Below are 26858 nucleotides of genomic sequence, written 5' to 3'. Positions count from 1 at the left end.
CTGGGTAGCTCAAGATGCTCCAAATAGGTCACAGAGCGATTTAATCTATTAATGAATGTTTAACTGAGGCTACCAAAAATAACATGGCAATCAGTAATCGTTTAATCATAGTTGTTATTTATCCAAATAGTTTGAAGAGTTTTAAAGATGTATTTTCTACTGTGACTGCAGTTTGCAATTGTTTTTAATACAACGCTGGTCTGTGTGGAAACCCCATAACAGAACTCAGAAAAGGCTGGAAACACTATTCTAGATTGACTGATCTTGCACTAAAAAGCTGGTAGGGTAATTCCCCCACAAAAACACGCCTTTGAAAACTGGTATTAGTATGCTGCCTCTGTTAAAATACAACTTTTCCCATCATGATAATTAAATGCATGTCTCTGCTACAAGCGTTTCTGAGCTGTTAGCTGGAGATGGCACTAAATAATCAGGTTAATGCTCCAATCTTAGTGAATCCTTTAACCCACCAACCTAAAGGGGCAAGTTGAAATAAAATTAAAAGTGCCAGGATGATTGTACAGCTCACAGGCTATTAGACACTGGGCAATTTCCATGCCCTTTCTTTCCATGTTTCTAATTAACAGAGACAGCTAGCTAGAACACATTGCATGAAACCTGCAATCCAATCTGATCTTACTTAAGGGACTTGTTGTACATAGATTGAATGTCAAGAGTATTACCAGCTCGCTTCTCTCTTTACACATTCTTATACCGTCTTCAGAGAATCATTTCTAATGCAATGCGAGATTTATAGAAATATGCTTGCTTTCTACTATATGTTATGTAGATACATGTTGTAAAAGCTCAAGGATTCTGATGAATGTAGAGTGATCATTTGTCTTGTGGTTTGATCTCTCCGATATATAATACATGGATGTACTTATAATTTCAGCCTGACTCATCGTCACAAAACACTGTCATTTTACATAAGATCATTTTATGAACGATATGAAGCAATTCAGTGCTCTTCCATTTCATAGTTTCTGATTGAGATCCAAACTTGGTCTGTTGTTAGAAGATCCCAATGATTCAGCATCAGCAATGTGGCACACCATTTCGTGAGTAAAGAAGTGTCTCCTGCTTTCTGTTCTAGTGTCAACAGCGTGGCTCACCACTCTATGGGTAAAGAAGTGTCTCCTGCTCTCTGTTCTAGTGTCAACAGCGTAGTGTCTCCTGCTTTCTGTTCTAGTGTCAACAGCATGACTCACCACGCTATGGGTAAAGAAGTGTCTCCTGCTCTCTGTTCTAGTGTCAACAGCGTGGCTCCTGCTCTCTGCTTTAGTGTTTCATACACTCTGTTCTAAGTCCATTAAATGTCCAGTTGCGTCCTCTGGTCCTGGTCTCTGTGCTTTTCTTAAAGTATTAGCTAGGGTTAACTTTGTTAGAATCGTGTGCATTATCACATTCCCTGTCACAGCTTCATAAGTTACACGAATACTAACTTGATGAAAGGCTTACAGATCCATAAATTACTAAACTTTGTGCATTGTAAGATTCCTGTATGTGTGCAGTGTGTGCAATGTGCGATTCATGGATTGGTGGGCGGGTTGCAAATGATAAGACTGATTTATTACTGCGTAAAGCTAAATAGAAACCCAAAGGCAAAAGCACCTCCATGTGATTCTGATGAATCCCAACAAACTGTCGTTACCCATGGTTTTATATCAGCTTTGTAGCCTGTAATGAGTATAATGGAACGCTTCTGGTTTGAGATGCTTTCTGTCTGTGTAAGCCTGTCAACTCCAACCTCTCTCTCTCTCTCAGGGTTCACACTGAAACAGTACAAGCCAGTGTGAAGCAGCAGGGGTCCGATAAACAACGTGTTGCAGAGACAGGTTGAAAAAGGGGAAAGGTGAATGTAGTTCTTATTGAAACTGCTGTTCACTACTGAACAGAAAAACAATATTTTAGATACAAGTGGCCATTTAGGCCAGACAAGGTTGGAGATAGGAAATGTTTGGTTTTGGTGCACACAGCAGCTCCATGTAAGACTAGCTGAGTAGTAGTTTGGTTATAAGAATATAAGAGAATTTACTAACGATTGGCCATCAGGCCCATCTGTGCTTGTCGGGTTCCTAATAGCTGAACTCAAAACTTTGTCAAATCCCATTGATTCTGCATCAATGGCATGGCTAGGTAACTCATTCCATAACCTCATCACTTTCTGTGTGAAGAAGTGTCTCCACTCAATTTCCATCTGTGTCCCCTGGTCCTGGTTACTGTGCTGCGCTTAAAGTATTGGTTAACTTTGTCAACTCCTTTTGAGAATGTGAACTTATCACCTTAGTCCTGGCCTCACTTTTTAAGTGGATTGTAAGACTTCCTATGTAGAAGGTCTTGAAGGCCTCCCATAATGCTAAGTCTGAAGGCCTCCCATAATGCTAGGTCTGAAGGCCTCACATGATGCTAGGTCTTGAAGACCTCCCATAATGCTAGGTCTTGAAGACCTCCCATATTGCCAGATCTTGAAGGCCTCACATGATGCTAGGTCTTGAAGGCCTCACATGATGCTAGGTCTTGAAGGCCTCACATAATGCTAGGTCTGAAGGCCTCCCATAATGCTAGGTCTTGAAGACCTCCCATATTGCCAGATCTTGAAGGCCTCACATGATGCTAGGTCTTGAAGGCCTCACATGATGCTAGGTCTTGAAGGACTAACATGATGCTAGCAGGTCTTGAAGGCCTCCCATCAATCATATGGGAGATTAATCCGATACGAGGACCAAATTGAATGGCCTCTTGTTTGTACATGTGCTTATGTTCTTACCATGTTACTAGGTTGCAAGCAATCCATAATGATGAAATGTGGCAACCTTGGTATCAACCTTCTGTTTAAACTCTGAATAGTTATTCCTCATTGCATTGCTGGGAGTTAATTAGTTGGCAACATAGTAAAAGCTTATGTTACTGCACATTAAATATGTGTTGGTGGATATTTTCCATCATGAAATCTCTTTAAAGCAGATTTTGATTAAATCTTCACTCCCTTCACTTCGGTTTTAACAATTGTCAGATTTGTGGTGTTCGTCCCTAAAAACCCAAAGTTTGGATTCTCTGAATCTCTATTTTTGTACTGTTCTGTATTTCAGAATACATTCTAATTATGTTTAATCAATACAGTAGCAAGCAAATACCTTGATCACGCAGATAATATCATACCTGCTTTAAATAATATCACTCAATATCTTTTTTAATTGAACGCACCTGGCCCCATGGCGCAGCTGAAAGCCAGTATCCCTCTTTCTGGTAAATTATACTTTGTTTTTGAAATGTGTGTTCCCACTGGCTCATGTAGGATGTGTTTTGTGGACTGGCAAACCCCACTTTAGACTAAGCTCCTGTGAAATGAGAATGATTGAATTTCACATATGGAATAGTGCTCTTACAAGTGCTGGATTCCAGGACATGCTGTTTTGTGATAGTGCCAACACAACAGCAGCATTATAAATACCGTTATTCCCAAAGGAATGACAAACCGGTTGTATGCTAATTCGCTGTGAGTTTGTTTAATATTAGACCACTGATTTAGACAGTTCCCCTCTAATCTGCTTACTTAAATTCCACAGCTGTTAAAAGTTGCATGTCATTGTCAGTTGTAGGCTGCTTTACTTGGCTGCTTTTTAAAGCTATCTGAATTTGTTATTGTACGGTATTTATAGGAGCCTTTCTTAGCCACCAAGCAATGCCCTTGGTCTTCAAGGAGGTTCAATGGGTTGAGAAAAGCACTCTCCTCCCTTCCAAAATCTCCTCCCTTCTAAGTTTGCTTGGCCTTTTGAAACAAATAAGGTAGCAGCTACCCGTCTTACTTGGTCAAAAGCTAGGAAAACACAAAGAACTCTGTGGAGCATCCAATTTGCTGTTATTTTCAAATATTTTATTACCATGGCTTAACCTTGCACAGGAATCTGTTTCTAGTTAGTGAGATAAATGACATAATTATAGGTGTATAGCTTCCTTCACCCCCCTTCTTCTCACCTCCAAAAGTTATATCTTTGCCAGTAGCTGCACTGGGTTTTTGACGAGCATTCATTTTGTTTGATATTTTCCCAGGAAAAACAAGACGCCTGCCAGCAATCTGAGCGATGCTCTAGCTCCAAAGAGGCTGCCCTCTATTTACTTAATGCATTAGCTGTACGTGCTGGCCTTTTAGGGTTCCCAGTGGTGCTGGGCATGAGGAAGGAGTTAGCTAAATATTCTGCTGTGTGTGCGTGCGTGTGTGTGTGCGTGTGTGTGTGTGTGCGTGTGTGTGTGTGTGTGTGTGTGTGTGTGTGTGTGTCTATCCAGACACAAGCAATCGAACGGTATAGACACCCTAAGGACACCCCGGGACATTTTCAATTCCGACATGTATGTGTGGCAGTAAGTCGTAACCGCGTGGCAAGAATTCTAATTTGAAAGCAAACTGGAGGCCTCAGACTGAGCTTCTGAATGATACATTGAGGCATTGAAAGACATTGCTTTCTGCACTGTGCAGTGTGAAACTCCCATGATAAAAATAAGGTGTATAACGATATTGGCTGCAACTTTAGTTAGCTAAGGAAATTGGGCTGCAGAGTATGAGAATGTTTGTTTTTCCTGTCTTTGAAAATAGGCTTCCTCCAAGGAACACATACATTCACACTAAGCTAATGCAGTGATTTCCCTATAGAAACTGTTTGCGATGCAGACAGGTTTAAAGACCCTGATCTGGCAAAATGTGACGCGGACCTTAACTTTGACCTCTTTGCAATCCTGTACATTTCATTTCTGACATTTCATTTTCTCCAATCTGTGAAAATGTCAAAACGGCTCTGCAACCGCTGCAGTTGTCTCTGTGTCGCTTGTATAAAAAGAGCAGATCCAATGATTAGTGGCTGGACTGGTTTTTGGTGGGACTCTGTTATGAAATTGTTCAGAAACAAGGCCTGCTGTTCTTTTTCCATTTCCTGCAGCTGTCAGCCCAGTGTTGTGTTTATTATGTGGATTTAATTTCTTTAAAATAAAAAATGAACACTCAGAAAAAAACAGACGCTGTGCATTATTACAACCTTACTCTTCTCTGAACAACCTCCATGATCCCAAAAAAAGCATATTGTAATTTTTATCATAGCAAATTTGTGTGGACATGTTTCTGGTTACAGTGCATTCTCCTCCATACTATTGAGAAATACTAAAAGAAACTGCAATTCCATGTCAAACATTTCAACTGGAAGTCTTTTTCAGATGTCGCTGTATGGCATTGAATTTTAGTTTATTTTAGTATTTCTAATTCAGCAGTTATTGATTATCCAGCCTTACAATAACACACATTTAAAATGTTTTTGTCATGGTTTTCATTTGTTTGAAGAACAAAGCTTTTCTGTTAAACGATGCTTGTTTTATTGTACTAGCATGTATACTTTACATGCTTATGCCACGGAATACCACAGTAAACTTGTACATCAGTTTGGTGGTCACGAAAGCTGCCAGCATTGTTTCCAGAGAATGACCAGTTTTGACTAGTCATGCTTATTGTGAAGCCAGATTTGAACCTTGACCCCAAGGTGAAATAACCACTGCAACCCAGGTAATGAGTTTTGATTCAAAACACAAAACAATGTTAAAAGTCAAGTTGACAATAGTAAATTGAACAGCATAAAAAACCCACTATTTACTGATCTTTTGTGACCACGTCTGGATATATTTTCTAATAAGCGCTGATGTTAATTACAGTGTACGTTTTGTTGTTTTATATTTCTGTACCTGACTGAAGGTGTATTATAAAACCTAGATGTAGAAGTGATCGATGTAGAAGCACCAAGTAAACACTAATCCAATAATGAGTGTCTTGGTATTACATTGTGAATGTGACACAGGACCAGCTGGTGGAAGTCACAAACTATTTCGAAGGCTTCCCTGGGTAAAATATTTGCAGAGTAATTAACTGCATTTCATTTTGATTAAACATATTGATTACAGATATCTGCAAGTCAGTGACGTGGCCTCCTGGTTTCTCCAGATAGCAGCAGCAAGTCGTTTTTTTAATATTGATTTTATGACAGATGTCAACTGAGTGAACAAACAGGATGTGCAGGCTCACTAATATTGTTACAAGTCCTTAACTACTATTGTTAGGGATACGATTTTGTCATGGTAAAAGTATACATATTTCACGGCACAGTCACGCTAAAAAAGAATTGTGTAACGACAACAGAATGTGAACGGAAATATACATTTATTTAACACAGTATATTATAACAGTGTAATATCACCACTAAACAAAAAACGTTTAATGGAATATAGTTTTCTTTTCCTTGCACAAGTAAACTATCTTTTGAATTATTTATTTTATTAAGATACTTTTTAAAACAAACATAACGGGTGAGTGTTTATCTTTAAACTTTATAAAAATAAATAACTTGGCGATCCTTTTTGACCAATTCCCTTTTATACACAGTTGTGATTTTGGAACAAGTTATACATTGAGAGATTGCCACTTTTGATGCAAAGTCTGTTATCCCCGAGCAGCACATTATGAAAAGATGAGAAGGCTTGTTCTGCGTCCATGCTATTGACTGATACTGCTGAGCATCGCAGGGCAACTACCACAAGAGCTTGGAATCAGGGTTTAATGCTTCCCCACAACTGTATACATCCTTGTTCCTCAGTTCTTGAACTGCTTCACGGTAAACACAATATTCTCAAATGTTAAGGTGTTCAGCTTCATTTCGGCCAAATACACTGAGCTAAAGGTTGGCCATTATGAGCAGCATTGTACAAGCCACAAATCACTTCCTGTTAACACAAGATGTGCTCACTGGTTTCACGGTCTCTGAAATAAATGGCAGAATTACTGGCCGTTACTTAGCAGGAGATGTGTTGATCATAATGCATTCCCTGAACCAGTCTGCCATATTTACAGTAAAACCTCGCTTTAAGGCAGGGATGCAGCTTTGAGGCCATCTTAATATAAGAACACCTCGCAAGACTTTTTTACAGTCCTGATTTGCCCCTGACTGGCCATAGTGAGGTTTTGCTGTATACCGAATGTAAATGACATACCAGAGTAAGGCTGGGACAATAGGAGTGAAGCCAATTGGCCACACCATGGAAATTGGCTCTTACCACAGGAAGTGATATAATACCAGAAAGAAGGAAGTATTAACTATATTTTGCTACAGAGTAGTTCTTGAAAAAAAATCTGTTTATCCATAATTAAAAATTAAATTGAAAAAGTAAATTTAAAAAAGCAAAGGCCTATTTACAGTAGAACAATAAAAATGCTAAAAGAAAACTTATTTTAAAATCTTAAAAGAACTACAGGCAGGGCACAGATACAATAAGTGTATGTACAGTATACTAAGAAAAGGAGGTTGATGTTCAATGCTCTTTTAATAAGGTATTTTGCAGGTCAATAATGGCTGTTATGGGACTTCTCTCCAACTTCAATATTCTGCAGCAAAAACCCTTCCAATTATCTCTGTCTGGCCTCAAACAAACCAATTAGTTGATGTTTGATGTCAGTAGCTTTGATGGTTTTGGCAAGTGCTCTCCACAGGGTTTCATTCACCTGAACTTGGTTCATCTGGAACCTAAAAAGCAATCAGATGTATCCTTTGCAGATCCAGTTCACAACAAGCCTGGGGCTGGAATGACATCACAATACAGGCACACGCTACAACCTCAGCTGGTTGTCAATGCTTAAAATATGCCCTGGAATGAGTCATGCAGAGCAGTGGGAACTGAACTAGCTTCTCAGTTTTGCGGAGTCGGGTCCCCCTGGGCATAACTGTTGTAAATGAGCAGCATTGTGTTAAAAGAAGCAGTGTCTGTTTGGTAGATAGAGTAGGGGCTCCAGGTGCTATACATCCTGGAACTTTAAAGACCAGCATTAAATTAAGGCCCTACTGAAACAGCTCCCAAGGCAGGAGAAAGTTGCCATAGGCCCGGACAAAATGTATCTGAGATGTCACATTCTATAAGAACAAGGTGGTAGAAATGCTGCTATTTATGTTCAGTGTTTGTCAATGTACAATATGTGCAGCATTGCAAACCGTCATTTTGAATAAAATAAAATGTCAGATTTTTAAGGGAATGTTTAAAATATTTGCCTAAAAATTAGAATTTATAGGACTATGTCAGTCCACATAAGTTTAGAAATACTAAAAAGTTTAATACATATAAATGTTTTAAGACAAACATTTACAGCAGAAGCCTTTGTCATTGAATTAATGAAGTCTCTTTTAGTATTTCTAAATGTAGCACTATTCACTATTTGATAGTGTATGTATCATCCATGCCTCTTAAGTATCACCAAGAAAAAAAAACTTTGTTTTACCTGGAATACATTATATAAAAACATACCAAATATGTGTGAAAATTACAACAAATATTGAATACAATTGACTATTGTACAAGAATGCTACACACATCACATATGTATTACACCCATTATAGAATAATAAGTAAACAATTGTATTCTTTAATAATATATATTTAGCGAACCAACGCTAGTTAAGAAGAACAGTTCAAAATAGGAAATGTGATTAGAACACAATTTTAACGTTATTTCCCAATGATTTGTGGAAGCTTTTGGCTGATAAACTTTAGTGTTTCTAAAGCAGTTTATGAAACTTGACTTTCAAATCAATGAAATTATCACTTCACCGGAAACCTAACTTTGTAAACACAATCAGTTTTAAAGTCGTGTCTCCATGTGATTTGGAAAGAAAGAGAAAAGAAATACACCCTGTTTACATTGCCCAATTCAGAATATTTTCCACGTACAATGAGCACTACAGTCCTGTTTATTTGCTACTGGTAGGGATTCGGCTGGTATCCCACCATGACTGATTTAGATGTGCTGCCTACAACCACAACACATACAGTGACTGTTGAAGGACAATAAACAACGTAGTGTAATCTGTGATTATGAGAGAAGGCCTCCTGTGTTTGTGGTGGAGATATTCCAGGGAAGACTGAACCCAGCTTTCATTTTAGCGTTTTCCAAATATCTGGCTCTTGCATTGAACCTTCTGCAGCATCTTAAAACAATTATAAAAACTATAGGATTAAGGAACAAACAATAACAAAAGAAATATGTTTTGGAGAAATGTTAAACAGCTGCCAGTCCCAAAACCCCAAAGGAATATGTGACTGATTAGTTTTGGGAATTGTGGCAATTTAGGTTAAGGCCCATAACAAGAAGTTTAAGAAATGCAGGGATGTCCAAGGTGAAAAATGGCCACCAGCACAGCAGTCAAGGAGACGGTCAGGAGACAATGAATGATCTTGGCAGGTGTGCTGTCCCATGGTGCATAATCAGTTTGATTGTGTGGGGAATGCATGAAATATCTTATGGAATCTTTAGCATTTGGAGAAATTGGAAATTAAAGTGGGTTTTATGTTTTTTTTTTTTTGTGGTACATCAAAATTGAGCTTTTATTTAATAGAGATGTGGTTCACTAATATATTCCAAGTTTTTCAATCACCAGTCATACTGGCACATTAATATGTCATTTTTGTGTATTAGTGTCAGAGGCACTAGCGCAGTGATCCTCAAAACTGTGCCAAAAACGTCAGCTGAAGCAATATATTACTAAGGAAGTCATTACATTCAACTAGCCTGTGCTCTTAATCTCTGCTGTTGCACCATTTGATAAATCTGCATTTCACTTTTTTGGTATTGTATTTTATGTCTTGCATTTTGTGTGTGCATGTAATCTACTGAACAGGATCTTTCAATCTATTGTCAAGATTACCTTAATAATACGATTACCTTAATAATACGACACACAAATGAACCCGCTCCTTGCAGGTCAATGTATCTCCAGGACACATCTGTTTGTTTTTTATTAGTATTATTATTTATGTTTCTGTTTTCGCCCCTGTGCAGTTGCTGTTAACTAATCAATGTACGAGTAATTACGTTTTATTGACATTATAAAAGTAACTAATCACGCCAGCAGATATAACATACCAATCCTCGTGTGAGATGGGAAAGCTGATTAGTTATTGACAAATGATGTATCAAAGTTGTCATTGACTGTACAAGATCAAAGTGGCACCCAGTTTCAAGCTTTGTTAAACAGCACTCTTGCTAGCAAATATCTTGAACTGATAGTTTAGGGTAATAGTTATGTGAACCTGAAACACCCCATACCTAAGGCCTTTATTCTACAGATTTTTACCCAACAATTCCTAGGTTTTACAAACTGTAGCTCGGTATTTATCGATTTTTACCTAAAATTTGGCGCATTCAAGTGAAAATACGTGTTTACACGAAGATAATCTATGACTTTACGTTCGTAGATACATGTATGTAAATACAGAATGTGTTTTTAGTGTAATAAGTGTCTGTTTAGTATACTGAACTTCAATTCCGATACAGTTTGCACTCACAAGGAATAGAAGCATAGAGCTGCTTTTCTGACAACCCCCTGTATTACCCCTGACGTTTACCTGGAATCGAGGAAATCATTTTCACTGTTTTTTTTTTTTTTTTTTACCTGTTGTTAATAAACACAGATAAACTCCCAGAAAATGTTATATACAATCAAAACCAAACACAATGGGCCTGTATTTGACACAGTTTGTAAAGTCGTAAAATGTACAGCCCCATGCATCTACCACATCAAGCATTGACGGATTGCATTAGCTACATTGGTTTTAATGGGACTCTTGGTTAGTATTTGGAACAGATGACTAACAGGATAATCTGTAAGGATTCCAATATAAAGGTTTATAAATGTCATGTAGAAGGGAAAGCATATCCATTTATCATAGAAAAAAAACCAAAATGTATCCCGTAAACAACTTCTATACATTGAATAACAGACGTGGGGCTGCTGCTGACTGATTCTGTTGACATTGCTGCTTTATATTGCTGATTGTAGTAAACATCCTTATTTTGAAAGCTTTTGCATTTTTCAAACCAGCCCCTGAGGAACCCTCCTCTTAGGGGGCCAGGGAACAGCTAAGTTTCCTTGCCCACCCAATCCATGGCCTCCCTTTTTGAGACAGCCTGGCACTGGAATTTGTTGAGAATTGTGTGTAGGTTTTGTGACTTCAAAGCCAGGCCACAGTAGATTGTATTAACCTTATATGCTATCTAGCTTAAATATTTTAAGAATGTGTCTCTTTTTAAATAAAACCCCCTTTAAAAACAAACAATACCTTCTAACAGTACTGCAGTTTGTAATTGCTGTGTAAACGTGAATGTATACAGATATATCCGCTCTGTACCATATCTGGACCTAGACAGACTTGTGAATTAAGAGGGCGACCCCTGTTTATATTCCCCGTCTCCACATCACGACTGTCTGCTGTAGTAGACTTGACTGCTGATACAACCATTTAGACATCAACAAAGAATAAATGAATGGAAAGAGTTTGTCTGATGCAGTGTTTGCTTTGTCGTGGTCAGTGCTCCCTCTCACTGTGGATTGGCCACCCAGTATGAACGCCCTGGAGCAGTCTGATGGTTCATGTGCAGCTACAGCCAAAAGTTTGGCATCACCCTATAGCATTAACTCATTTTGCTTTCTAAAGTCAAATTAAAACCAGTTGAATAATGTTACGTTAACATGTTGCATTACACACCGCTTTATAGTTTTCCATATACTTACAAAAAAATAAAAATGTGACATTTGGAAATACTGTACAAAAATTATGTTCATATAGTTTGTTTTTTTTTTGTTTTTTTAATTATGTCTCAATCCTAAAATTCTAGGTGATGCAAAACATTTGACCATAGCTGTACATGGTGATTATAAAATGGTCCACTTAGTAGGAAATGTAATGATCAGGTAAATGTACAACGGCAGGGTACAACCGAAGCAATTGGAAAGTGAAAAACCGTAGGTGGTGTATATAGCCACCAATCACCCTGTATGCATTCAGCATTCCTTTTATTGTGCACTTGGGCAGCATGCTGTTACTGGGTTACCACATCTGTCACCAGAGATATTACAAGATCCTGACAATGCAACATGCGCCCCTGTGATAAACACACTGATGATTGTGTTTTTGGTGTTTTATTTCTGTGATAACTAAGTTTGGTACCAAGTTAAATTGACAACAATGGACCAAGTTTGGCTTTTCTGATGAATAAATTATTATAACATCATTCCATTAAGGCAATATGAGTGTGTATGGTCTTGAAACTAACTGGGCATTTTGTTTTGTTGCTCACAGGCAGCCTCTTCGGCGCTGAGCAGCTTGGGCCATGTTTACACAGCCATCGGGGACTACCCCAACGCCCTGGCCAGCCACAAGCAGTGCGTCCTCCTCGCCAAGCAATCCAAAGATGAGCTCTCGGAGGCGCGGGAGCTGGGCAACATGGGAGCGGTGTACATTGCCATGGGTGACTTCGACAACGCCGTGCAGTGCCACGAGCAGCACCTGAAAATCGCCAAGGAGCTGGGGAACAAGCGGGAGGAGGCACGGGCCTACAGCAACCTGGGCAGCGCTTATCACTACCGCCGCAACTTTGACAAGGCCATGTCCTACCACAACCACGTGCTGGAGCTGGCCCAGGAGCTCGGGGAGCAGCCCATTGAGATGCGGGCCTATGCCGGCCTGGGCCACGCTGCCCGCTGCATGCAGGACCTGGAGCGAGCCAAGCAATACCACGAGCAGCAGCTGGGCATTGCAGAAAGCCTGAAGGACCGCGCCGCAGAGGGAAGGGCATCCTCCAACTTGGGTGAGCTGAAGCAAATCCACACCCTCAGCCTTACTGCACATTAGACACTCATATGGACTAGAAATACAGTGGCACTGAAAGACATTTACCAGGGGTGTACACCTCTATCAGATAGGTTTCAGTATTCATAGGTTTGATTGTGTGCGACAAAAAAAATCTTTCTTCTGCATTAAAAAGCTAATAGGTAATGAAAGAATCTTATAAATGTTGTGCACCTCTATTTGTTAGGTTTCATATGTGCAGTTTTTGAAAGTTTTGTAGTTTTATTTTTGTAGTTTTTTAAAGAAAATGTATATAATAAGTTACAGAAAGCTCTCAGTTTGCAAACCTTAGTATCAGATAGAGTTGCACCAGTACTTCCTAGGTAGTTTCTAATATCTTTGGGGTCAAAGGATATGACTAGTCAGTTATTAGGGGCAACAGCTGGGTGGTTAATTGCAGGAAAGAAGGTGTTGAAGGGGTGGAGAGAATTTTGCTCTCCAGGTAAAATAACCTTTGAAGTAAGTGTGGGTGTAGCAGACTACCTGCAAGTATTGTAGTGCCACACATGCACGCTAAGTGCTGTTTTCAGCCTTGTATGCTACTAGATACCAACCCCTTTAAGCGTTGTCTTTTTGTTGCAATATACTCTTTTCTTGCCCATTACTTTTTACTGACACCCCTGTAAATTCGTTCATGAATATTAGTTTTCCGTAATGTGTCCTTTAACACCATATGCCATTTCAACTGTAGTAATAATTTTTAAATAACATATATTTCTAGTTTCTAAAACCCATGTCTAAATTGCATTTACCTATTCATTTTATTTATTGCGGTAAACCGCATAGCACTGCATTGTTTAATGTATTGTGTGAGGATACAACAACATTTTCCTTCACTCAGAAAAGCATGAACAATGTACATTAGGCATTAAAACAGCTTCTAGTAGATTAATACATGGCTGGGCTTATTGTTCACATGACCTCGTTTATCTGTAAGTGTCTTTTGGTGGAGAGCTCAGATGGCTGTTATTAATAATGCATATCGCTCTTCCTCAAGAGCTTTCAACATCCTTCACTTCAGCTGCTTGATGGTGAAAGCAAAGCTGAACGGTCATTATTAAAAGCTGTTAAATATTCTCATCTAGCAAATCGGAGTGTCAGTTCTGTGTGCTTTATCACAACAACACACGACAGACCGCATTCATGACATCAACCGTATCATATTGACTTTTTTATTCTCAATACTTTCATAGTTTCCTCTTTATTCTCGATATCGGTACGGTTGACATCACCTGCTTGAGAAATCTTACCCGAGGTACCACTCAGGGATCAACTTCAAAGTCTTCAAAACTGACCTTGTATCTCTGCCACTGTTCTTTTCACAAACCTTTCCCCTCTTTCCAGTGACAATGCTGATGTACTAAATACAGTTTCTTATGAAGAGAATTATAGTTGGGTTTTGTCACTTGTATGACTGTAGACAGTCATAGTGTGCAAACAGACCTCCTGCCTTGGTCGGTTCACTTCTACTTGTGCCATCATTCCCTCACACACGTTCAGTGTCCTATAACACTGTAATACATCATAAAAGGCATTCCTAAGAACAAGACTGGTCAACTGCTCGGTTTAGTTGAATGGGGTTATTTTTCCAATACCTCTTGAAACATGATTTTCTGCAGACATCATTTCATTACTCATAGTTAATAATTCTGGGTGGTCATTAAAAAAAGAATACAGAACTGCATAACCCCAAAATTATTCAAATATAATGAATTGTTATTGTTCCGGTTGAAGCAAGAGGCCAGTGCCTTCAGCCAGCAATATGTAAATCTGCTTTGAAAAGTGTTTAGTCGTGAAATGCTGCATTCTGGATCCGGCCATTCTTCTTGTGGACTTCTCTAATTGGAGTCCATTAAACTGGGATTCAGCTGTGAAGAACTTCATCAGTGAGCTTTAAATGACTCCCCCCCCCCCCCCCCCCCCCCCCCCCACAGGCAACACGTGGGATTTCAGAGAAGCAATTATGTTTAACTTAATCATACTTTAAGAGTATTTGTAATTAAAATTTGGTGCAGTGATTTAGTGCTCATCAATGGAGAAGCTGTTGAGGCTGGGGATCTATAAATGCATAGAATTTATACAGGGTTTTAGACTGAGAATGATATTGACAACGAGTAGAAGTTACACACATATTTGAATATAATATATACTGCTGTCAATAAACTTTAAAATATACAGTATGTAGGTACCTATTTACACTGTAGTTGCAATGTACCAATATTGACTACTGTACATAACACACAGTATCACATGGTGTAAGAAAAGTGTAAGTATACTGTAGTTAACGCTGGGTATCCAAATTACAAAATCCATCTAGAAGGGTTTCTAATCATAACCCTCCATCTTCACTTCCATACAAAAGAGGGACAAGGTTGATACATGGAATTCCATTCAGTGTCTGAGATATGGGACCGGGGAGTTCTGAAGGAGTTCTGAGTTCTGAGAGATTATAAATCACGTATAAGAAATCAACCAATCATTGTTACAGATTCGACACAATTTTAGTGCAGCTCATCCTGTGTACAGATATCATACAAACAAACAGTTTGAGCAGCTTGGAACCTCTTTCCAGTTCTCTTATATATGTTACATGTCATATGACAACTGTACAACTTATCATAAAGTACAGCAGAAGCTCAATATGGTATGGTTAATGGCATGAAAGGGGTTTGTTTGTGATGTGTGGTGGAATACAACACGCAAGGCTGGCACTTGATTGAAGTCTTTAAAATCTTTAAAGGACAAAGTTAACCTAGCCAATAATTTAAATGCAGCACAAAAACCTGGATCTGGAACATAGTTGGGAATTAAGACAGAGGGAAGGAGACACTTTTTCTACACAGAGAGCGGTGAGGGTGTGGAATGGGTTACCCAGCAATGTCATTGATGCTGAATCACTGGAGTTCAACCCTGAATAAGTTTTGAGAACAACTGGCTACTTGGATGAGTTGAATGGTTTGATGATGTACAATACTATTATGGCAGTGAAGAGATCACATTTGACATGAGAATTGCCATTTGACTGAAAAGCCTACAGTTGTTTTAATTGGATGTGCGTGATATTTGTTTGAGAAAATTGACTGCAGTGTGGTCATAATAAAAGCTGTTGTTGACCAAGTAGTATAGAATAGGGAGAGTCTATTGATGTAGAGAATAACAGTGCTGTCAAGTGTTAAGTACACAAGTGTGTATCTAATGGGCTGAGGGAAGCACAGAGCACCTTCAGTCTTACGCCTGATTGATTTCCATTATTGAAATCTTTTTTTGTGTTGTTCTAATGACACGAGACTGAAGATGGCATTCCTGTGTAAGAAATGCAGCAGACACATTGGAAAACAACGCTAGCAGCACAGTGTAGAAAACCAAAGCAGAGTCACAAGCCTAATGAAATACAACCAGTGGTACAGTCGATGCAATCTCTGAATCAAAATAGTCTTTCTGTACCATGCCATTGAATAGGCATTAGGAACCAGATTCCCTATGTGCCACTACTGATGGTACACGAATCGGAGTCTCCGTCTCCCATAACCAGCACGTATTTTAAATGTTTGGAGAGTCACACAGCTGATTCCCGCACAATTGTACGATTCAGTCAGTTGTCCTTGTGATGCAATGAAGAGAACATTAGGAATTACAAACTACAGTACTATTACAAACTACAGTACTAAAATTGAATAGGGCTAACAGTGTTTTTTAGTAAAAATGCTGATGAAGTAGCCAAATTGTGTTTTTTTTTTTTTTAAAGCAGCCAAAAACCGCACTTACATTTAAGATTTAATATATATTACAAAAACATAAACAAGTTCTACACATTTATTTTAAAAAAACACAGTAATGTGATAAACTATGTATTTATTTATCTGCTTTGCTTGTTTTTTTTCTCACAATTTACAGTACCAGAAACGCTGTCTTTTTTCTTAACTGATGAGATCAAATAGAACATAAAAAGAACATTTGGTCCATCTTGCTCGTTTGGTTATTAGTAGCTTATTGATCCCAGAATCTCATCAAGCAGCTTCTTGAAGGATCCCAGGGTGTCGGCTTCAACAACATTACTGGGGAGCTGGTTCCAGACCCTCACAATTCTCTGTGTAAAAAAGTGCCTCCTATTTTCTGTTCTGAATGCCCCTTTATCTAATCTCCATTTGTGACCCCTGGTCCTTGTTTCTTTTTTCAGGTCAAAAAAGTCCCCTGGGTCGACACTGTCAATACCTTTTAGGATTTTGAATGCTTCAATCAGATCAGTGCATAGTCTTCTTTGTTCAAGACTGAATGGATTCAGTTATTTTAGCCTGCCTGCATACGACATGCCTTTTAAACCCGGGATAATTCTGGTCGCTCTTCTTTGCACTCTTTCTAGAGCAGCAATATCCTTTTTGTAACGAGGTGACCAGAAATGCGGTAGGTCCAGGAAAAAACATGTATTCAGAATGTCGTGTAAAATTTAATTGTCTAGAACTGTCGGTGGATACATTATTTAAAAATAAATAAAAAACAAGTGGCATTGTACAGTTCTGAAATTGGTGATGAATAAAAAATAACAGCGTTTGTGTGATTCATAATTTTATTGGATGCAGAGCTCCAGAAAAAAGACATGATGGGGAGGACGTGATATACTATACAGGACGTTGTGGTGATTGAAGTTCAGCACTGGTGATAACCTCATAATCGAAAGGAATAGAAAAAGAACATGCACGATAAAAATAACTAGACCATCAATATTTACCCGCAAGATGCTTTCAAAACATGCTGGAAAACTGCCAATCTGGCAGCAGTGACTAGGGGAGTAGCCTATAAAAGTCGCATGCGAGATGCATGCATTACCTATTAAATGTTACCTCAAGCTCAATGAACCAATAAAACAGGAATTTGTATCATTTTTGTTTAAGAAATCTATATTTTGTTGGCGTTCCGGTACTTTTGGAATTAGGACTACACCACTGGTTACAACGGCTGTGCTTTTAGGTTATTTAACAATGTGCGTGTTTTTTGAGGCTCATAAATGTGCTCATATTTCTTGTGTTCAAATGAACATCTGTTTTTCATGTTCAAATATTCTTTCGAAATTCTGAATTAGCTGGAAAACAAAAGTATAATTCATACCATAGTAAGTTATAAAAAAAACTAAACTCTGGAGTAAAATAAACCTGGCACCTCACTGCCTGTGAAAGAAGAGAAACTCTTCTCACAGTACGTTGTTTATTAGTTTCCTTGCGTGATGTATTTTCATACATTCATTTGTGAATTCTCTTATATAAACGGATACGAGCATCTTTGTAGCCAAATCCGTTTCAAGCAGCGTTTATTTGAATATTTGTTCCCAATAATTTCTACAGCAAATGCTTTCTATGCCACCATCTTAATTAATTAATATGGTAAGGTTGATGCTGCCAACATTTTCTTTTTCATATATTACTTGACCCCAGAGGGAAACGTTTGAAAAAAAGCTAAATATTTCTGGGCCGCTATTTGAAAGTACATGAAAGCCGCATGAATAGACATGTTGGCAAATGCCTTCATTGGCAGCATGAACATTGTTGTTCTAATGATGTGACAGTGTTCGAGGATACTGTCTGTACTGTATTTGAGCAATTGTGGTTGTGGTATTCTCATCTCATGATTGGAATCTGGTTCTGTCATGAGCCTGTAATTGAAACAGACTTGATGAATTGCTTAATTACTTTTAATAGCTGATTCGTCAGCTGCTGAATAATGAAGATAAAGCAGGATGGCGAGGGGTGGCGGCCGCACCATTCTTTTAATTACTGGCTAGTTGTTGTTCTTGCTTTGTTTTTTACACAAGCAAATAAAACAAGACTGAGTGTTAATAGTATTGATGTTCAGATTGATAATATTTTATTTTTAAATGTTGTCGACTCAGCATCATTAAACAGTAATTGCATGAAGGTGGTGTTTTGTAACACAACTCCAGTGCTTGTTGGAACTCTGAAATAATGCTTCCAGTTGCATTTATTTAAGGATTTGTAACATTAGCGTTTTGCTTTCTTTTGTGAATATGGCATAAACAGTATCATGTTGTTGAGGAGCAATCAGCAACCGATTTCCGACATTTTTACCTCATGTTAAATGTCGACATTTACCAGTAAATCTTGAGATTTGCCAATGTTCAGACATTTACCATAACATACAATGAGAAAATGTTATTATTAAAAAGCAGTAAGACATTGAATTCTGCCATTTCTCAGAACAAATACAAACAGAAACGCTTTAGTCAAGAAACATTACTGGGTAGCCAGCTACAGACATAAGGCTCCAAGCAAGGCACTAGGGTGATGTAATGAATCAGTTCATATTTAACAGAGGTCCGCAGAATAAAAATCGTGTCAATCAGTTATCTGGTTCTCGCCCTGCAAAAATGTCAGTTGATATCCGCTCAATGAGTTTCAATAAGCCCACTCATGTACAGTATGACTCGTTGTATGGATTTAAGTTTTACTTTCCCCCTTATTAATAATGATTTCTAACAAAGACAGTGAAAAAGCCATCTATATTAGGACTCTAAGATTCTGCAATACCCTTACATAAGGACTGTAGAGAAGTGCAGTAGGAAGCAATGTCTGCTTATAGGAGGGGTTGTGATGGGTTTCAACCAACTGACACTGTGTGGAGACATACAAACAGTATGCATGGCAGATACTAAAACATAACTTAAGGGCACATCTTCATCATGCATTATGAGGGTGGTCTTGTTGTCAATATCAGCGACAGGGAAGCAAATTATAGGTTAAAGGATACATTTATCTAGAGAGTGTCTTTCATATATATTTATAAAATAACCATGTAGCTGTCTCAAAAGGAGGATGAGTAAGTGTGATGGTATTGTATTGCTTTTTCATGTGGAGGTGAGGGTTGACCTTTAGCACCTCGGATGAGATTGTATTGATCGCTTTGCTGTTTGTGAGCGCTGTGTCAGGATCATGTTTTGCCAAAGGCCCCTAAAGACTATACTGCTTGTATATATTGGTTTACAAATATTTACATTCCTGTCATAGCTTTGTTTTTAGTGCATGTCTCCAGGAAATCGTTGAACTATACAGTGGCACACAAATATTACAGTTAGCATAAGTGTCAGAATACATAGTTTATGTATTTTTGCTTCCCCACTCAAACCACACTGTCTGAAATAGTTATGTTTATGGATTGCAGAATGGAATATGGAAACCATTGTTAAACTATTTCACTCTCAGTTGTATTGCTGTGATGCTGTGTGTCCAAATTGCAACCAAATATGCATTTTAAGCAATGTACTGGTATAACAGTTGGAAGTGGAGACTTAGGAAAGAGGATAGGGGACAGAGACAATGTTGAATCACTGGGATCCTTTAAGACCCGACTTTTTGTTACTACCTCTTGTTATCTTATTTTGAGATCAATCCGCTACTATAACTGGACAAGCAAAGATGGGTCAAATGGCCTCCGCTTGTTCATAAATGTTCTTATGTAAAGAGCTACATTATTGTTTCATGAAGGACACAAGACCTTGTAATTGAGAACAGGATTTTGTATTTGGTACTACAGTACCTGTTGTCAAACATAATCTATTCTGATTTAACTAGTAATCCCAATGGGGGTAAGGAGAAAAAAAACACCAGAGACATCAATAGTATTTACTTATCCACTCATCTTTTATTAAAAGGTAGTTTTCAGTTCAGCCGTTTCTGCGAAATGTGACCTGCTATGGAGACTACTGAGTTCGACGGCAGCCACTCAGTGGTGAGTCAACAGTAACTTCAGCCCTACATTTATCTTTTTTTTAAGACAAAATGTTCACTAAAAAGTGCTGAGCAGCAAATCCTAAGTGCAACAATAGCCAGCTGCTCCTTGAATGATACTGTATGATTGAGGGGGGATAACTAAGCTTCCTTGGCAAGTGTAGTTATATGGACGAAGGGAAGTTTGCCAGCAATATATGTGCCTCAAGAACATGCTGGATGTGGGACAGGACATGTGTGTGTTTTTTTTACAGCATGTTGACCTCTTAGAAGCAGATGGTACTCAAAGATTCCATGACATCATCCACAACTCTGTTCGTTCCAGATACAGTACTGTAAATGCAGCTTTCATTTTTGTTTCCCTCTTCAGCATAAGAGCAAGACCTGTGTCTCAATACACAGTAACAGTGCATATAATAATATATGTTTATGATATGTCTGAGCTCATTAAATGCATTTTGTGATTATAGAATTATAGTCTTCTTACACGCTGCCCTTGGGACCCATACATCCCATCAGATGCAACACATTGTGCATTTTAATGAAGGCCAGTTTAATGAGATTTCACTGCGTCTGGTTAGAAGCCAATTTACTGTATTAGAGGCACCAGAGCACCAGCATTGTTGAAGGAGGGAGCATGATCTGGAGACACTGCGATGTCGAAAGTTCCTGAGTAAGAGCTGAAGAAAAGCAATTCCCTAGTTGATTTACCTGTGATGTGTGAATAAAGATATGAAAACAGACTAGGATATGTTGGGAAAAAAAACATATTGGAGGATACAGCAAAGGTTAAGTAATATGTGGGTTCTGTAACACTTTAAAAGATTAATTTATATTTTCCTAATGTTACATTTCATACTAGTCTTAGTGTATTCTAAAAGATACTATGTAGTCGCTCCTGCTTAAATGGGTATTTCCCATGCATAGTAATACCATTTTCAGACTGGACTTTATAATGAGAGTGTGGCTCCCCTTCACACCAGAGAGGAATCAGAGCATGAGTTCACCTAACTCCTCAATTTGCTAAGCCTCCCCTCAGAGGTCATTTAGATACGAAATTAATCAACTCACTTAAAACAGAACAAGCATTTTGAATGTGAAGGCAAGTACAGTGCAGTAAAGTACTGCAAAGCATTGTCTTTATTGCGAACGCTTGTTAGAAATGCAGGTAACTTGGATAAGGAGCTGGGCTTTTCAAAACAGTTCAAAACACATTCCCAGCTCATATGAAACATCAGTACAAATTAGAGCTACGTCACTCAGAATTATTCATTACAATTGCATTTATCATAAAATGCCTGCTTGCTCATTAATTATTGTGAAAATGGAGGTGGTAGTAAGTTTCATTTTAATACTTTCATCACAGATGAATCCCTCAGCTGTAATACACAGTATTGGACTGGATACAATGCTGAGAGACGATCACAATAAAGTGATATGCAGATAGTCTTCAAATTGAGACTGACAGTTTAAATGATAAGCTGTGTTTTATATGGAGCTGGTCCAGATTTGTTCTGGGTACATGCTGTAGCCCTCTCTTCAGAGAAATGACTAGGACTCTTGTACAGCAGCACATTGAGTATACTTGAATCTGCCAGGAATTGCTGCCAGTCTATCTGTATCTGTCCATGTAAATGGATTTCTTCTGAAGCGCTGCAGTTTTCTCCAGTTTCAGACAGAGCTGGCATGATCCTGTCAGAACAATGAATTCAAAGCTGTAACCCTGGAAGAAAAAGCTTGTTTCAGTTACGAAATCTCCCTCCACCCATAAATCAAGGCAATCCAACACTAAAAGTATTTTCATTGTTTCCGTGTAAGTAACTGGAACTCAAGAAGGGTTGTCTGGAGGAATTTGTGAATAAATAAGAAATAGCTCATGTTTCTTACTCCTCTAAGGAAAATGAAATTCCAGTCTTTTAAGGGGAAGACATCAGCATGCCTCGGGATGGAGGAAGAAAGGAAAGCTAGTGAAAGTTCCGTCTCCAGTCTGATGTAAAATGTAATCGTGAGGTTGCAGAGAGGGATCGGAATTGATAGCAGCTGTCGAAAAGTGGCTGAAACTCCGAGTCCTAATGGGCATGTTGAGTTGCCTGCATATCTAGTAGAGATTTTCTCTAAGCGATAACTCTGACATGTTTTGCTTAAGTATAACTCAGCTCCAGATCTCTGTGTTTGATCTTTGCTGAGTCTGTTTTGAGGTAAGGCGACAGGCCTTGATGGCTGTTGGAAGTCTGAAGTTTTTTTTGAATAGCACGCATTAGCTAAATGTAGTACTTGCATTTTGTTTAATATTTTCCTTTAATGTTTTGTAGCAGTCTTGGGAAGGTAGCCCCAACAGAACTACATGGCAGATTTTAGGAGTGTCCAGTCATGCCAGCCCCTGTAGTTTCTGCACTAGTTTTTGGCCTGGCCTGTTTAGGAATCCCCAGCTAGCTGTACTTGCCTAGTTGTGAAGGGGCCCTTGCTAAATATCTCCCCGTGGTTTACAGTGTTTTCTGGAAGATATAGTACAGAATGCCGTTGGTGGTTGGGCCATGACGTCTGGAATTAAGAAGGGGGAGATCAGAGGAGTTGCAAAGCCAAACAGGAGGCTTGGTTGTGAAGAGGATCAACGCTGGTGTCATAACGACTGGTGCTCAGTTTTGCAGCCTGCTAGGAAGATAGAGTAGGGAACTAGTACACCCCCCACCCATTTGTGACAATTTTGAATAGCATACATTGTCACCTGGTGTCTCCAACAAGTATTGGGACATTACAACTGTGTTACAAAACTGTTCGCAATCAGCCTATAAGATTAATTTCAGGACTCAAAAATATGCCTCAGTGCTAGATGTATGTTTGTTTTTACTTTCACACGAAGTCTTGCACTTTAGCATACAATCTCTCTACTAATAGTGTATATTTCCCACATTTTATCACTTGCTTTTAAAGACCACCGGTCGATAAGCACTTTTTTAATGGTTATAAGTAAGTTTCACTATTATTTTGGAGATTGGAAGCCTTTTACGACACCGATAGGCGGGTTCATTGATTTGCTTAATGGACATGGTTTTAATTAGTTTGAGATTAAATGCAGCCCATGCAGACATAAATCACTGGGAAGCTGAGGATTTAAAACCTCATGCATGGATTAAGTTAGGCGATCTTTGTCCAGCTCCTCGAGATCTGCAGTAAACAGAGCAGTCAGTCCAGCTAGGCAAACTCAGCCCTTCTCAGTCAAGTCCTGATTTAAAATGAAATTAGACTTCTCTTTATTCACAACTCAATAGTAGTAACAGGCAAAACACAGTATTTCCTTCAAACTCCGAAACAAACAGCAATAGCAAAATTATATTAGCACTGTTGTGTAAATCATTGCTACACCAAACTCCAACTTCTACCCATGTCCCACTGCTGGTCAAATCAGTACACTGCGCACATGATTCCACACGCTGCTTTCTGAAAGAGACGCACCTTAATAAGGGTTCATGACACCATGTCGATCCAATGATTGGTTCAATGTACTTTTCAATTTTATCTACCCAATCTGAACTGCTCAATTAGAATGACGCCTCACCACTGCAACCCACTTAAATGAGGAGGTGTGGTGATCACTGGGTGACCTCTGGTCCCTGCCAAACCCTGGTGGCAAAAGCAGTCCACCTTGTGGGTCCCCTCCAAGATCAGAACTTCGAACCATGCTCCCGTGACTCACCCTGGCCTCCAGGCTGCAGTGTTTTCTCGAGTGGAGCCACAGGAGACCACAGTTTGTTTTTATTTTTTGTGACATGTACAGTTGTGTGCAAATGTATTAGAACACCTCAAGATTTGTCACGTATATCATTTATATACCTACCTGCATGAAAACCTCAGGGTGTGAGAATTTCAATTTCCGCTCAGGAATCAGTGATATAGAAACAATAGGCACTCTTGTGTGAAAATGTGAGACTGCTTTGTGCTTTAATTAGGCAGCTTAAACAACTTCTAAAATGTCTAATGTATTTTACCATTTGTGGTTGTGTTCCTTTTCTTTGACAATTTAAAATTAATTGCATGTGTCACAGTTCACAGGTACACAATGCGCTTCCTCAAAAACACCATTTGTATTTTTTTTTTTTGCATTTGCATTACAGACTCAAAGTTGACTCAAGTCCCCGGCAACAGGGAAATCGTGCAGGCTGTCTGTGTGTCCTGTGCATCACACTTCAAGTTTTACATCTATCTAGAGAGACGTGTAGCCAGTTGTCATGAAACCTGGTTAGGGGATTCTTTAGCACTAGTTATTGAGAGTATCAGATCAAAACTCAATCCTTACCTCAGACGCCTGAAGTTTAATTCGGTTCATCTTAATGTACTTTGCATATGCATCTCTACTAAAGCTGTCCATGGTCCATTAATCTGTTTTTCTTTTGAAGCTGGAACTCTGCAGGGATGAGTCATTATTCTGATTGCCTGTGAATCTGATTTGTAAACATGCCAAAACCTTTGCAGATGCAGAAAGTGGTGGAGGCTCTGCGAGCTCATAAAATGACTGATAGATAAGGTTGTATTGTCTGGCTGTGATTAAGACGTGCAGGGACCTTGGCTGAGATCCCAGCAAAAGTGGCATTAGAATTGGCTGTGATCGGTGGTGGTGTCACAGGGCATCTAACATAACTGTCTGAAGAGCTTTTCGATTACCACAATTCTGGGTCAGGGCACCAAACAGGAAGAAAGTTTGTATGACACGTTTATGTTTATATTAAAGGAAATTATGTACTGAACCAAAGTTTGTCAGCAACCTGCAAATGAACCCATGTTTCTTAAAGCTTGGTTGGTTTTGCAAGCTCTGCCAACATTGAGTATTTTAGGCCCCAAGAGACTTTATTTGAATATGCTTGTTTAAAGAAAAAGTTTCACCTCTAAGTAAAGAAATTAGTTAATACAGTATGTATGTAAATGTGAGGCAAAACTGAAATGATGAAGGCACTAGCTGAAATGTTTGTCTACTGTATCAGTTTAACCTTTGGTTGAGTGAACTGAAGTTACGGTATAAATGTAAAGAAAAAAAGTTTTTTTCAAGATCTTTGAATGTGTCATGTGACCTGCGTGGGACCAAAAATATAAAGAGAAATGCTTTACCTTACTCATTACTTTTTATTAACTTTAGATGTACTAACCTACAGAGCAGGATATATTTTCTGTTATACACATTTTAACACATTGAAATATCATTCCATTACACAAACACACACACACACACACACACAACAGCCGTGAGTTTTTAGCATGGGTTTCTAGGGCCCCAGACACCAAAACAAATATGGACAGCTAGCCAAATAGGAAGTGTATAAATTATTTAAACCCGTGTGGAACAAAAATCTGTGTTAAATTGCTTTATTTCCTTGTTTTAAACCACCCAGTAAGTGATGCATCTCTGCAGAGCTCAGTAAATGTGTTTTGTTCTCTGGAGGATGGGCTGTGTATTCCCTCTTTCCTTGCGGGGCTGTCACTGGGGTCTGAGCAGAATTCCTGTGGTTCGGTGTCATTGTGTAATCATGCTGCCTCGCGGGATGGGAATACAGCTGCCATGCGCTCTTGCGGCACACCAGCATGCTGCTGTTTACAAGCATATCTATAGGACTGACTCCATCACTTTTTCCCAATCTTTTATTGGTGAAACTAGGAGACTACATGCTGCTTCTGGGCACCATATCCCCAGTGACGAGGACAGCTCAGCCACAGCCCTGATAGCTCAGTCCCTTATAAAAGTTTCCCATAGTAAAAGCATTGTAAGTCCCAGCAAGGTATGGTAAAGCATAATATACATGGAACATCGTGGGAAAAGCATTGGAAATGTGGAAATGTACAGTGGTAAACTTTTATAAGGGTTTGAGCATCAGACTTTTAATGTGAGGGTCCAGGGTTCAAGTCCCTGTTGGACGGTAATGTAGATCTTATTTAGAGAATTGCTTCTGGTCACCACATTACCAAAGGGACATTGTGGCCAAGGAGAGAGTCCAGAAAAGAGCAACCAGACTAATCCCAGGGCTTAAAGGAATTCACTGTGAACTGATTCTACTTGGCCTACAACAAAGAAGAATTAGGGAAGACTTCATTGTAGAAGCAGAGGAAAGTTGGAAATTAAGTAGAGATAGATTTAGGACAGAGGGTAGGAAATAGTTCTTCACACAGAGTGGTGATGGTATGGAATGGACTGCCTAGTGAAGTGCTGAATCATTGGGATCATTGACCAAGCTTGACTAAGTCTGGAGCTCAGTCAGCTGCTAGGAAAGCACAGATGGGCTGAATGGCCTCTTCTTGTTCGTAAATTTTATGATGTTCATATGAGGTAGATATCTCCATTTTCAGGTTCTCCCCAGTTTTCTACAAGTATTAAATAAATGACCAATGAAAACAGGCTCACAACATGGGCTGATCAGTGTGAAAGTTGGCAACAAC

At 38.9% G+C, this 26858-nt stretch overlaps 1 protein-coding gene across 3 annotated transcripts in view; it reads left to right on the top strand.

Moving 5' to 3' along the window:
• Positions 1-26858, top strand: part of LOC117428232 (tetratricopeptide repeat protein 28) — a 445426-nt gene that overhangs the window by 337412 nt on the left and 81156 nt on the right. For all 3 annotated transcript variants that reach the window (XM_058994785.1, XM_058994784.1, XM_058994786.1), the window contains one exon: positions 12157-12664. In XM_058994785.1, coding sequence (XP_058850768.1) covers positions 12157-12664 — 508 coding nt within the window. The remainder of the gene's footprint in view (positions 1-12156; positions 12665-26858) is intronic.

Source organism: Acipenser ruthenus, chromosome 21 (assembly GCF_902713425.1).
Source record: "Acipenser ruthenus chromosome 21, fAciRut3.2 maternal haplotype, whole genome shotgun sequence".
In the NCBI taxonomy this organism is placed as follows: Eukaryota; Metazoa; Chordata; class Actinopteri; order Acipenseriformes; family Acipenseridae; genus Acipenser; species Acipenser ruthenus.
This window is presented reverse-complemented; position numbering and strand designations above follow the sequence as displayed.